The sequence below is a fragment of the Sitophilus oryzae genome, unplaced genomic scaffold, assembly GCF_002938485.1.
Source record: "Sitophilus oryzae breed Bouriz unplaced genomic scaffold, Soryzae_2.0 scaffold_1244_pilon_pilon, whole genome shotgun sequence".
Lineage (NCBI taxonomy): Eukaryota > Metazoa > Arthropoda > Insecta > Coleoptera > Curculionidae > Sitophilus > Sitophilus oryzae.
Window position 1 is genome coordinate 360,182 of NW_022145887.1, and position 13,074 is coordinate 373,255.

Below are 13,074 nucleotides of genomic sequence, written 5' to 3' on the forward strand. Positions count from 1 at the left end.
ATACACTGTCAATAAAAGAGCTTAAATAAAACATCAGTTCCAATTCGAAGAGGCTTGCTGAAATGTCATTTGAAACAAGATTTGCTGAAAATGTCAGTTCGAATAAAGATTTACGTCAGTTTTATTGTATGTTTATTAATGATAAAAAAAAAAAAATTATATTTTACTTTCCTATGGTGTTTGTCTTTTAGAAACAAGATTTTTTTTTTTTTTTTTTTTTAAAAGTTTTTTTGTTTTATATTGTTTCAGGTGTATGCACTTTTGTAATTGTTATGATGTGAAATGGGCTACGAGAGTACAGGATGTATTTACATACGCCAAACTGCTGGCGTTGTTTATTATTAAGCTGATGGTGGATATCAACTTTACCAGGTAATAATTGTTAGATATAGCAGTGTTGATTGCTCAGATTTCAGCTATTTTTAACATCCTCTTGGGGTTGTTCTTTTAGCAAAAAAAATAATTTTTATTTATCTATTTTATATAATAGTTATCAACATTCTTTTTGATAGCATATATTTTGATTACCACTATTTTAGAGATTTTGTATTAAATAATCTTTGACGGCCAACAAATTAGAATATAGTACTTATAATTATTCATAATAGGTTATATATTTTTTGCATTTAATTTTTTTTTTTTTTTTTTTTTTTTTTTTTTTTTTTATTATTATACTCTGTATTTTTTTTCTCATTAAAGATTGTCGAAGACGATACAGAAGGAAAACAGAGACTGACTGTCCTTACCAATTATCTATCTTTTACTAATAAGAATTGTCTCTGAATATTTTTTACGTTATCTATGGATGGGTTTAATATAAATCGTCATGCGTCGTGTCTTGTTGTATTTAACCAGTTTTATTGGTTATTTAAAAAATGACAGATCATATTCAATTTTATTGGATTTGGACGGAACGATGAACGACAAACGGACGCCGATGCGTATCAACCTAGGGTATAAACTCGCCTTTAGATTTTTGACCCTTGTCAAAGTCTTGCCAAATTATGGGTTATAATTTGTGTCAACTTTTGTTAAATACTCTGACGTTTTGTAAAATGATGCATTTTGTTTCGTATTATTACGTGTGATTTGTATCTTTTTGAAGTCGAGTGGAGGAAAATTCGAGTGAAAATTAACTGTGGACCCAGAGCACAGTTTTATAGTTAATACTCGTCCTGCCCAGGCAGAAAGTCTATACACCAATGAAGTTGCCATCGATAAATTTTGTATACCATTTCGTCGTAGATAAGTGCATCAAAGTAAGTGCGTATATGGTAGAAGGATCAAACTAAACACATACTAAAACTGGAGCAGCTGTAAAAATATCGACATCACACGATAGGTAAATAATACATTTTAGTACTGGCAGAAAAATAATGTCAAAATTACTGTTTAAAAAAAATTAAGATTAAAAGTTAATTAATCACCTTTAGGTATAAAAATTGGATGAGGTGTTATTATTAATAAAATAGTTTGTTTTATCTTACCTATGTTGTTTATTTTTTATTTGGAAAATTCATATTAACAATTTGTATTTGTACATAATTTTATATTGATAAATAATAAAAAAAAAAAAAAAAAAAAAAAAAATAAATAATAGTTCTTTTTTTAATATTTTTTTGGTATGTTAGTGTCTTGTTCTTGTTTTTATTTGTACACATACCGTTTTTATTAAATAAAAATAACTCTGCATTTACATTTTTTCAGTTTTATACACTTTTTTTCACAATATTTGGAATAACGTAATCCTTGTCAGCCTTGTCATTTCAAATTTAATATTTTTTTTTTTTTTTTTTTTTTTTTTTTTTTTTTTTTTTTTTTGTTAAAATAAAAATAAACTACTTTTGAATTAAAGTGACAGGCATCAACTGTCACTGTCAGGTATCCTTTCGTTGGACAGGATCGATAATTATTAGATAATAAATTATATGTTTGTTTCAGGGCATATGGAACACTTTACCTTTTAAAAAATACTAACACAGAGTAACATCATTGCCTTTCGTTTTGATTCTGTTATATTGCTTACAGATGGCTGGTAAGATGGCTCAAAAATACTAAAAACAATACTTGCATATGATTTCAACATTATTTTAGGAACTACCTGATTTATCTATAGAAGAATTAAAGATCAGTACGTGTTATGTAAGATAATTATTTCAAAGGTATTTAAAATTTAACTAAAATAATTTATTGTTTTTATAGAATTTCTTTGGCCATTTAGCTACATCTTTTATCACTAGTGGTACTTGACAGGTAGTCGTAGTACTGACAAACGTATGCATTTCTTTAGCACTCCTTATCGCGATATGAGATATTGGTTTATAGCTCTTAGCAGTGACGTTTGCTAATCACTTGTTTGGACCTTTTGCTTTGTCCATACCAGTGTTTGTAGCACTTTCTACATTTGGGGCAGTAAATGGAATTCTACTAACATCTTCCAGGTAATCTTGACGGCGATTCCTTGAACCGCGGTACCTTAAATATTCAAATTTCTTCTAAACAAATTATTTAAATTGAGTAATATACAGGGTGTCCCAGAAATAAGTGCAAATATTTTAAGGGGTGGTAGATCTCGATAAAAGAAACATATTTTCTCTTTATCGTTTTTCAAATAAGTCCAAAATAACGGAGTTATTTCACTTTGAAAATTTCGAAAAAAAATGATTTTTTAGCTAAAAATTTTTGAGAACCACTGGTCTTTTTCTGATTTCTTCTTGCTCTCTCTCTATGTTCTCATATTATCAAGAAATTATGTTTTTTAACTAAAAAAACTAAAAATAATTTCAAAAAATTTTTCAAAAAATTTCGAATTCAAATTTTTTTTCGCGAAAAAAAAACTTATGGCTGTTTCTGGGGTGAAACATACCACCAGTTAAAATTATTTGCACTTATTCTGGGACACCCCTGTATATAGCGTGCTCGAAACTTGTGATATTCCGGAATCTTCGCCGGCATATTCTGCGTATAAAAAAAGTAAAGAAAAAAAAAAAAAAAATGTCCTAAAATGCTTTCTTTCGGAGATACAGGGTGTGTCAAGTTTTATTTTTATTTCGTTTTTTCTTTTTTTTTTTTTTTTTTTGTTTTTTTGTGTTTATGAATAAAAATTATAAATATTAATAAAAATTAGTTATCTGGGCTTTTTAACATGAAGATAGAGGAACCATCCTACATTTTTTTAACTGGTTTGAGAATATCTTTTCATCCGTACCTGTATAAGACTATTGAGTGAAAAAAAATTACGATTTCCGTTAATTTTTACGTAAAAAATGCATTTTATTTAAAATTTTTGCACTAAAAGTAAATGGGTATTTTTTTTAGAATGGAAATAGTCAACGCATGTCATTATTGGACAAAAAATAAATATGCGTTGACTATACGATAGATGAATAAAAAAAAGATTTTTTTCGTTTTTTTAAAACTATCTGAATTTTTTCTAGAAAAAAATTATGATAAAAAACAGTTTCTGTACCTTAGGTATTAAAATAAAAAAAAAAAAAAAAAATATATTATTTCGTATAATAAAACTATCCAGTCAACATTATGTATACTTTTGTGTCAATTATGACATTATTGATTTCCATGTCCAATATTTTGGACGATTGCTCACAAGCGATTTTTACCCAAACATGTCATTTTTGACAAAAAAAAAAAAAAAAATGTATTAATTTTTTCATCGATAAGTAATACATCAGGGACGGACGAAAAGTATTTACTCTTCAAAAAGTAAAAAATATGTAGCGGGCTAGCATACAAGTAGCATTATATTATATTGACATCGAATTTAAATTTCTTCATGTTTAAAACCCCCAATACCAACTTTTCAATTGAAAAAAATTGAAATAAACAGATTAAACCCTGTATCTCCGAAATGAACCATTTTGCGACATAAGTTTATAGGATTTTTTTTACTTATTTTTATGTGCAGAACATGCTGCCGGACACAAGGGCGTAGATAAGGGGGGGGGTACTGGGGGACAGTACCCCCCCCCTGACGCTTGACGAGATACGAGAATTGAAATAGTCATTGACTATGAAAGGATTTTTTTAAATTAAAATCCGACATATAAGAACACTTTGTATGCTTTTAATTATGTTGATTATAATCGTTATTTATAATATGTTCGACCTAATTAAGCACACAAAGTGTTCTTATTGGCCAGGACCGATTAGTGGGGTTAACTCTAATTTCAATATCCATAAGATATTGAAATAAATGTTGATGTTGTTATTGATAGGTTTTCAAAACAGCGTACTGAAAACTTTTTAGTTTGTAGTTTTTAGTTTATAGTTATAGTTTTTTATACTTTGTTTGATAAGTTTAGAGTTTTTTTTTATAGTTTATAGAAAGTTAACTAATACGTTCGTTGTTTCATTTTTGTTTATGTTATTTACAAATCCGTTATATTTTATTTTTGTGTTTATTTTTTATATCTTTTTGAAGACAGAAAAATCGCCGTCGTTTTAATTCGTCAAAAAAAATTCCGACGGTGATTTTTTTGCGACTTAATCATAGTACCACCCCCATAGCTTACACCTATCTACGCCCCTCGGACCAAGTTTCCACGGATACGAGTTCGACTACCCTGGATTACTTCAACATTTCTGTTGAGCGTGCTAGACAATGATTCAGTTATTGAAACTAACAAGAATTTTGGACCTTCTATTGTCCTTATATTTATATTTACTCACGACAACTGCATCGATTTACGACTGATAAAGACGAAAAACGTTTTGCTAGCTTTTTTTGGATTTCTTTTCGTAGAACGATGGATCCATTATGTACTTCTGTTTTAGATAGGTTTAAGCAGTATTTAAATTACTCGTGTAAACATTTTGAAGCCATCCAAAAAACCTCTTATGACTAAAAATATGTAACACTTTATCAGTACTTACTCTCAAAATTTATTCGAATTTGACTAAAAGCACTCGGAAGAAATTATAATAAACCGGAAAAAATAAGACTTTAAACTCCAACCAACTTGTAGATACAAAACAAAGCAGCATCGGACTATGTTGATATAAAAATTATAATTTTTAAGCGGGGGAATCTCCCCGACGATCGATGGCGCACTGTTTTTCCTGAAACCACCCTGTTAAAGATAAGCTCAGTAGTAGGATTTTAGATTAGTTCACCTTGTCACGGTCCAATGATACATCTGCATGAAACGTTCTTTAAAAATAAGAAAGAAAATGGAGTCTGAAATTCTTTTAGTTTTCATTAGAGCTGTGTAGTTCGTGAACGCACTGGTTCCAATGAACTACATATTCCGACCCCGGAATGAAAGGAACTAGTCCTGGGTTTCTCAAAGAACTAGATCCTCAGGACCTATTCCGGAATCGAGACTGTGATAATTGTAGTGGATACTGTTGTTGATTTTTAGTTTGTTCTTTGAATATTATATAGGAAGGTTTCACTTAAGGTCCCTAAAATTAAGAAATATGTTTTTTTTTTTTTTTTTTTTTTTTATTTTTTTTAGACAAAAACAAAGAGCTTGAAGATGAGGAAAAATGCAATTTTTCGTAAAAATTTTTTTTTTTTTTTTTTCAAAAAGTTTTTTGCCGAGTTATTTTTAAAAACTCTAATTTGAGTTCTTTTTATTTTTTTATTCTGCAATTAAACCTTACCTATAGTTTTTAACGATACGCAATTACCTTCTCGTTATATTCGTACCTTCATTATAAAAAGTATACATAGGTCATACTGTGATTAGTTCTGACTGACAACGAAAACCATTAGCAAGCAACGAGGATGTCAATGTTAGTCGGGGAACTATTATGAACTAAAAACCTAGTTCAAAGAACTATTCCTTCTGGAGGAACTAGAACTAAAAAACTAGTTCCTCCTAAGGAACTAGAATTCCCACCTCTAGATTTCATATCGGCAAATTGGTAAAATACGACTTCGTCATTTTTTCTAGCTTGTTCTATGCTGGCGCGTGCAACGGACAAATGCCGGAAATCCTCACCATGATCCAGGAGAAAAGGCTGACCCCCACGCCTTCCGTCCTGGTTATGGTAAATCCGGAAAATCTTGTTATTTCCCGCACCGTTTCCGCTATAACGTACCCTGTTTCATGTTTTAGGCGCTGTTGTCTGCCCTTTACTTGACCGTATCGGACATCGACGTTTTGATTAATTACGTTGGGTTTGCCACGTGGGTAAGCGATCGATAAAACATATAAAAGAAACTTAGATTCCGTATGATCGAAAAAAAGCGGCCTCCAGTTGGTTTGGAAATGAACATCGATGAGATTCCCCATATAATTTTTCATATAAAATGACAGAGATCTCCACTTTAAGCCATGGTTGACGCCGTTTTTTTTATCATATTGTAACATAATACACTCACTATAGGGAATACGATTCTTTGTAGTGAATCGAATCACGCATTATAGTTTATTTTATTACTAATATCCTTGATTATGAATATATAAAATTAATATAATAGAACATAAAATTATATTACTAAGGTAATAATTACTTATCCATATTTATATCATTGTTATTACCTATATTACAAACGTTTGGGTACCCAAGCTCATAGTATACAGGGTGCTACAAATTCGAGGTACGAACATTGGTATCTCGGAAACCCTAATAGATAAGAAGATGGTTAAATTGGGACAAAGTTGCACTTTGGGATGTTCGCCAACATGCTATTAAAAAAGTTCCAAAAATTTCAATGATTGCTGAGTTTTTTGAGAAAAGCGGATTTTTTTGAAAATGAATTTTATTTTTTCCTGTCGTTTCCTGTCGTCACTTTTTACAAAATCAAAAAACTAATTGCACATTCTCATAGCCACTTTATCAGGGCTATCTCATAATATTTTTAGATTTCCAAATTAGCTGATAGTTTGTGAGATACTTGTTTTAAATACGGACCTGCATGTTTTATTTGATGCTTTGAAAACATTCAGTGTCCTGAGTACAACGATATACAACACTTTATTTTTTTTTGTTTTGGTTACTGGATACAACAAAACTGTTTAATTATTATTTAAAATAATTTCAAGTCCGACTTTGGATGTTTAAATTATTTAACCTGATTATATTCATCGCAACAATTTTCTTTTTACTTTTTATTTTTTTTTTAATTTTTTCTTACTTTCGATTTTTCGAAATTAGAAAAAAACATTTTTTTTTTTGTAATATAATATAGGTTTATTATATCATAAGCTGTAATTTTGTTCCTTTCAATGATATTTGAGCGGGCCGAAAAACGCTTTTACCATCTTTTGACGGAGATGCACTAATATCTCACCGACACTTTACGACATCGTCTATTGATATAGAAGAAGTTTTATTTGCCGTATCGGTGAGACCCAGCCCCTGGACAGCCCAACTGATGAAGGGTAGAAACCGGTTGTAGGAGTGGAGAGAGCTTTTGTTCCCCCCTTTACGGACAAGCAAAAATTTTTCTTTTTACTTTTATTTTTTTTTTAATTTTTTCTGCGTTTTCGATTTTTTCGAAATTTAGAAAAAATAACTTTTTTTTTTTTTTTGAAAATATTATTATACCATACGTCTTCTACTCCTCACATTACGCTCGTTCGATATTTATATATTGTATATATAATATATATATTATATATATATATATATATACTAAAAAAAAAAAAAAAAAAAAAAAAAAAAAAAAAAATTCTTGGGGATACGTTTTAGAGCAAAAAATTTAAACTAAAAAAAATAAAACATTATAATTAAATTAATAAATGTATATTTTTTTTTTTTTTTTTTTTTTTTTTTTTTTTTTTTTTTTTTTTTTTTTTTTTATTTTATTAGTTTTGGTTATATTTGATCGGTCAAGACTTCCTCTTTTTTTTTATTATATATATATATATATATATATATTTATATATATATATATAATATATAATATATATATATATATATATAATATATATATAATATTATATAGTATATATATATATAATATATAGTATTATATATTTAATATATCAATATCTTGTACTCAGAAAACCGAATTCTTTCGAAACCTGAAATAAAAAATGCAGGTCCGTATTTAAAAAAATCAAGTTGGCCTGTGTATCTCACAAATTATCAGCTAATTTGAAAATCTCAAAAAACGATTAAATAGCCCTGATAAAGTGGCTGGAGAATGTGGAATTAGTTTTTTGACTTTCTAAAAACTAACCACAAAAAAAATAAAGTTGATTTTTGGAAAAAGAATTAAAAAAAAAAAAAAAAAAAAAAAAACTTGAATTTTAAAACTTTTTTATTTATTTTCGTTTTCATTCTATGATAGGTGGTTAATATGATTTTTTTATCATCGATTTTTTTAACGAACGAGTCGCATTGCGATCCTGTTCAATTATTAGGACTCTTTTTAACGACTCGTCCGTTCAAATTTTATGAATCCGTGCTGGCCACGATTCAATATATTTCAATTCAGTATTATCTGTATTATATAATAATAAAAAAAAAAAAATAGAATTTTTAATTTTTAGCTTAAGTATAGTGTGTCAGTTCTTTGCCTCCCATGGCTTCGATGGAAGCGACCTGACTTGGATAGACCCATCAAAGTACACCTCATCTGGCCCGTCATCTATCTCATAGCTACGGTATTTGTTACCGTAGTACCAATAGTGGCCAGCCCTTACGAAACAGGGATGGGTTTCCTGATGATTTTTTCATCGGTACCGGTCTACTTCGTTTGCATATCTTGGAAACCGAAACCATGGTGGCTGCAGAACTTCTTCGATAGTATTACAGTCTCTTTGCAAAGTTCCCTGCTTGTGTTGGGAAATCGAAAAGAAGCAACTGTTTGGGCTCAAAAATTGTTGTGTTTGATAAAAAAAAAATTTTTTTTTTTTTTTTTTTTTTTTTTTTTTTTTTTAATTCTTAATTATTTTTTTTTTTTTTTTTTTTTTAAAAAATACATAGTATATTCATAAAACACGTATACTATGTAGACACAGAAATAACAATTCAATTTAAGCTTTACCATTTTAAACGTTAAATAAATTGCAATTGAAAGTACATATATAGAGTGAGTCTTAAATAAGTGCAAATAATTTTAGGGGTGGTATATTTTGACCCTAGGAACACGACTAAAGTACGTCCACAGATTATACAGATTATAAACTTATCGTCAAAAGCATTGTTTTTCGCGGTTCCAATTTTCGGAGTCGCGCACGTCAAATTTTTTTAAATTCTCAAACTTTCTAAAACATTCTAAAACGTTTATTTTGGACTTATTTGAAAAACGGTAAAGAGAATATATGTTTCTTTTATCGAAATCTACCAGCCCCAAGAAATATTTGCACTTATTGAAGATTCACCCTGTATAATTGCTAAAGGAAATACAAATAACAACAGTTTATATGTTGTAATTTTAAAGATTAATAAAAGCTGTCACAATTAACAGAATCACTGTTGTTAAAAGAACTTCAGTGATAGATATAGCAAAGCTCATTATGATATGTCATTTCTATTCTTACTGTGATGTTATTTTTATATGATCATATTATGTACATAGGGAAAGTCTAGATAACATTTAAACTAGTTTGTAAACTATCTATTATGACTTATATCTTCAGATATATTTATTAATTTTCAAAGAAACCAAGAAGTCCAAAAAAAAATTGAATTTTTTTTCTGGGCAGTTTTATTTTGACTGTAGTTTAGTTTTGGATTATTTATGGCAACTTATTTTTGAATCTGTTACCACATACATAAATTTTCTTATACATTTTCTTTTTACTTTTTGCTACAATTTTTAGTGTTTTCTCTTTGCTTTATATTATATAATTTTTTTAGTTTGTTTGGTTTTTTTGATTTTACTCATTAGTTATTCTATTATTTCATTGATTATTTTTAATTATTCTTAAAAGTGACTGAAAATCTTGAAGGTTTTCGTAAACAAACAAACGAAAAAGATATTATTTTACTATATGTTCGCTTTAGCTAGACTTTCCCTATCTTTATCATAATATTATATCATAAACTTTGCAGATGAAAGTAATGTACAACACAATTTTTTAAACTCAAAGACAATAAGTCTGTGCCAAACCCAAGTATCAACAATATATAGATACCAGTCGGTGTTTTAGAATGCTCAGTATTATAGATGTTCCTTTTAGTTAAGTAGTAATTATAAGTTTGAATCATTTAAGTTAATTTTTTTACATTTGAATAAAATTTTGGACCAAAATATCATATTTTTAATTTATTTAACATCGCATATCATAAAAAATATGTAAATATTATAAAAATTGTCATTGATAATAGGGCAATAGAACTGTCTAAATATAAATAAAAGCATTTTCACTAATATTTGTAAAAAATATTATAAATTTTAGTTCAGATATTCTTAAGAAGATTTAAATATCCCATAGACACATTTTTGTTTTGCTGTTTAATAATAAAATTCTAGAGAATATGACAAATATAGAACGTATTTTGAAAATTTGTTTGTCACTTTTGTATAAATACACGCATCTGATTTTTGTTGTTAAGTTTTCAGTCTGCACTAGACATATATTTCTCGTTTGAGAGATATTGCATTCCATGATCAATCCTCTCTATTTATAGCTCCAACTATTTCATTCTACATTCAAGATTTAAAGTAAATTATTGCATACCTTAAATACATTCCAGCTGATTTTCATTTAATTTTCTAATAAACATTTATTATTTTTAAATTAGAGGTAGGTGTTATCACTTGTTTTAAGCCGCTTAACATCTAACATTTCAAACTTAACATCAAATTGTATATATCTTAAACCATCGAGGATATCAGGCACTAATAATACAAGACTGAGTTCATAATTTTATGTTTTTTAGAAAAAATCGTTTTTAGAAATTATAAAAATAAGGTTAGCAAGTTGACTGAATTGAATAAATACTTATTTAGATAATATTTATTTTTCTTAAATATATTTAGTAAAATATGATCGAGCGTTTGAAGTATTCATCCGTATTTTTTGTATATCCAAGTGTTCAAAGATATCAGATATTTATATGACAATAAATGTTTTAAAAAAAGCAAATAAAAATTGTTTTTGGTCTTGGATGTTTTAATCGTTTTGATTTTCTTTAATGTTCCCCTATAACCACTCGTGTCTATAACCTGATATCGTTGATTGAAGAAATTCCTTCAAAATTCTTTCAACCAACCGCTAATATACAGTATGTCCCCGGTCTTTACAAGAGGAAACACTTTTTTATTACTGATATTTTGAGAAAATGCATTCTTTATAAAAATATTTGCTTGTTTCGAAAATGGTTAATCCGTTTATACTTTTCCAAATTTCCATATGGTTTTAGAGAAAAATAAAAAAAAACATAAAAATATAAGAAGACGTTTCTATGATTATATAATTTCCATTTCTTTCTTTGATAGATGATTATTATTACTTTTGATTAACGTTATATTTTTTGCTGTTGTTAAAGCTCGTCTCTACCAGTTTAGGCCAGTAAACGTAGCCGAGTATTATAAGTATGTAAAGGTGGAAAAAATTAGTAACCAACCAATCTCAAGGGGAATATGTAGATAATGATATCCTATTTAACCCCTCAAAAGTCCCATTCGGTCCCAGTGGGGGAAGTTTGAAAAAAAAACGCCGCCATCTTGGATTTTTTTTTTTTAAATATCTCCGTTTGCATCACTTTTTTCGAAAAAACTAAAGATATGTTTTTTGTAGAAAATTAAATTTAGAATATTTTACTTTCAATCATTTTTTCTGTAAAATAAATAGTAATAGAGATAGAGCAATTTTTTTCTATACGGTTTATAAATTCAGCTATCATTTTTGCGTTAATAGTGTAGTGTTAATATAGCTAAACCAAGTATAAATTTAAGCATTAAAACAATTCAAAATAACTTTTAAATATTATTTATTAAATGAAATTATTGTTAAAAAAATTATTATGAAATTAAAGTTATTAAATAAAATCTGCTATGACGTCATCCTGAGCGTCATTTTAGCCTCAACTAAAATACAAAAGCTTGTGCAACTGATTCCGTAGCAATGACCACATTTTGAAGAACATGCAAAACCCAGTTCCCTACAAGAGCAATTTTTAGAGCACTAACTTCTTGATCTTTACAATTACAAAAAATTAATTTTAGTAGGTCAGGAGGCGTTACATCTTCTGTTGATTGAATACGTGTCAGATTGCCTTTTTTATCTTTCTTCCATCCATATTGTAAAGGATCTAAATTGTTACCAATCAATCCATTCTTGAATCTAAAAAATACAATTTAAAACATTTCTTATAATAGATATATCTTTACAGCTACCTGAAAGTATGTCCTGAGTAAATGGAGTTTTGCAGAGTTCTCAGTTGGAGGCAAATTAGATAAATTAAAGGTAGTCTTAAGGGATTCTCAGATGTTAGATGGTTCATATGTTTATTTTTAGAAAAAATCCTAACAAAGATGACTTGTTTCAGTCAGGATTAAATTATCTTTTAAAGGTATATCACTGCCCAAGCTATATTAAACATACGAACCATCTGAGATACACTCTATATAATAGGATTACATCAAGACAAGCACTTAAGACTACCTTTAATTTAGCAAATTTGCCTCCAACTGAGAACTCAGCAAAACTCCCTTTACTCAGGACATACTTTCAGGTACCTGTAAAGATATATCTATTATAGGAAATGTTATAAGTTGTATTTTTTAGATTCAAGAATGGATTAGTATCAAGTTAGATCCTTTACAATATGGATGGAAGAAAAACCAAAAAGGCAATTTCATGCCTATTCAATCAACAGAAGATGTGGCACCTTCTGAGCTACTAAAATTAATATTTTACAATTGCAAAGGGAGTCAGTGCTCTAAAAATTGCTCTTGTAGAAAACTGGCTTTTAAATGTTTCAAATGTTTACTTCAAGGTGTGGTCAATGCTACGGAATTAGTGGCACAACTTTTGTATTTTAATTGAGGACGAAAATGACGCTCAGGATGACGTCATAGCAGATTTTATTTAATAACTTTAATTTAATAATAATTTTTTTAACAATAATTTTATTTAATAAATAATATTTAAGCGTTATTTTAAATTGTTTTAATGCTTAAATTTATACTTGGTTTATCTATAT

The 13,074-nt window shown here is 28.3% G+C and overlaps 1 protein-coding gene across 1 annotated transcript in view; it reads left to right on the plus strand.

Annotated features, from left to right (window-relative positions):
• The window catches only part of LOC115874217 (large neutral amino acids transporter small subunit 2-like), a gene marked incomplete at its 3' end in the record, with an annotated part of 60,545 nt that extends 47,744 nt beyond the window's left edge, over positions 1–12,801 (plus strand). The window contains exons 2-9 of the mRNA XM_030889309.1: positions 250–372; positions 2,029–2,035; positions 2,095–2,142; positions 2,326–2,441; positions 5,919–6,015; positions 6,084–6,158; positions 8,469–8,783; positions 12,657–12,801. Coding sequence (XP_030745169.1) covers positions 250–372; positions 2,029–2,035; positions 2,095–2,142; positions 2,326–2,441; positions 5,919–6,015; positions 6,084–6,158; positions 8,469–8,783; positions 12,657–12,801 — 926 coding nt within the window. The remainder of the gene's footprint in view (positions 1–249; positions 373–2,028; positions 2,036–2,094; positions 2,143–2,325; positions 2,442–5,918; positions 6,016–6,083; positions 6,159–8,468; positions 8,784–12,656) is intronic.
• Positions 12,802–13,074: the final 273 nt, after the last annotated feature.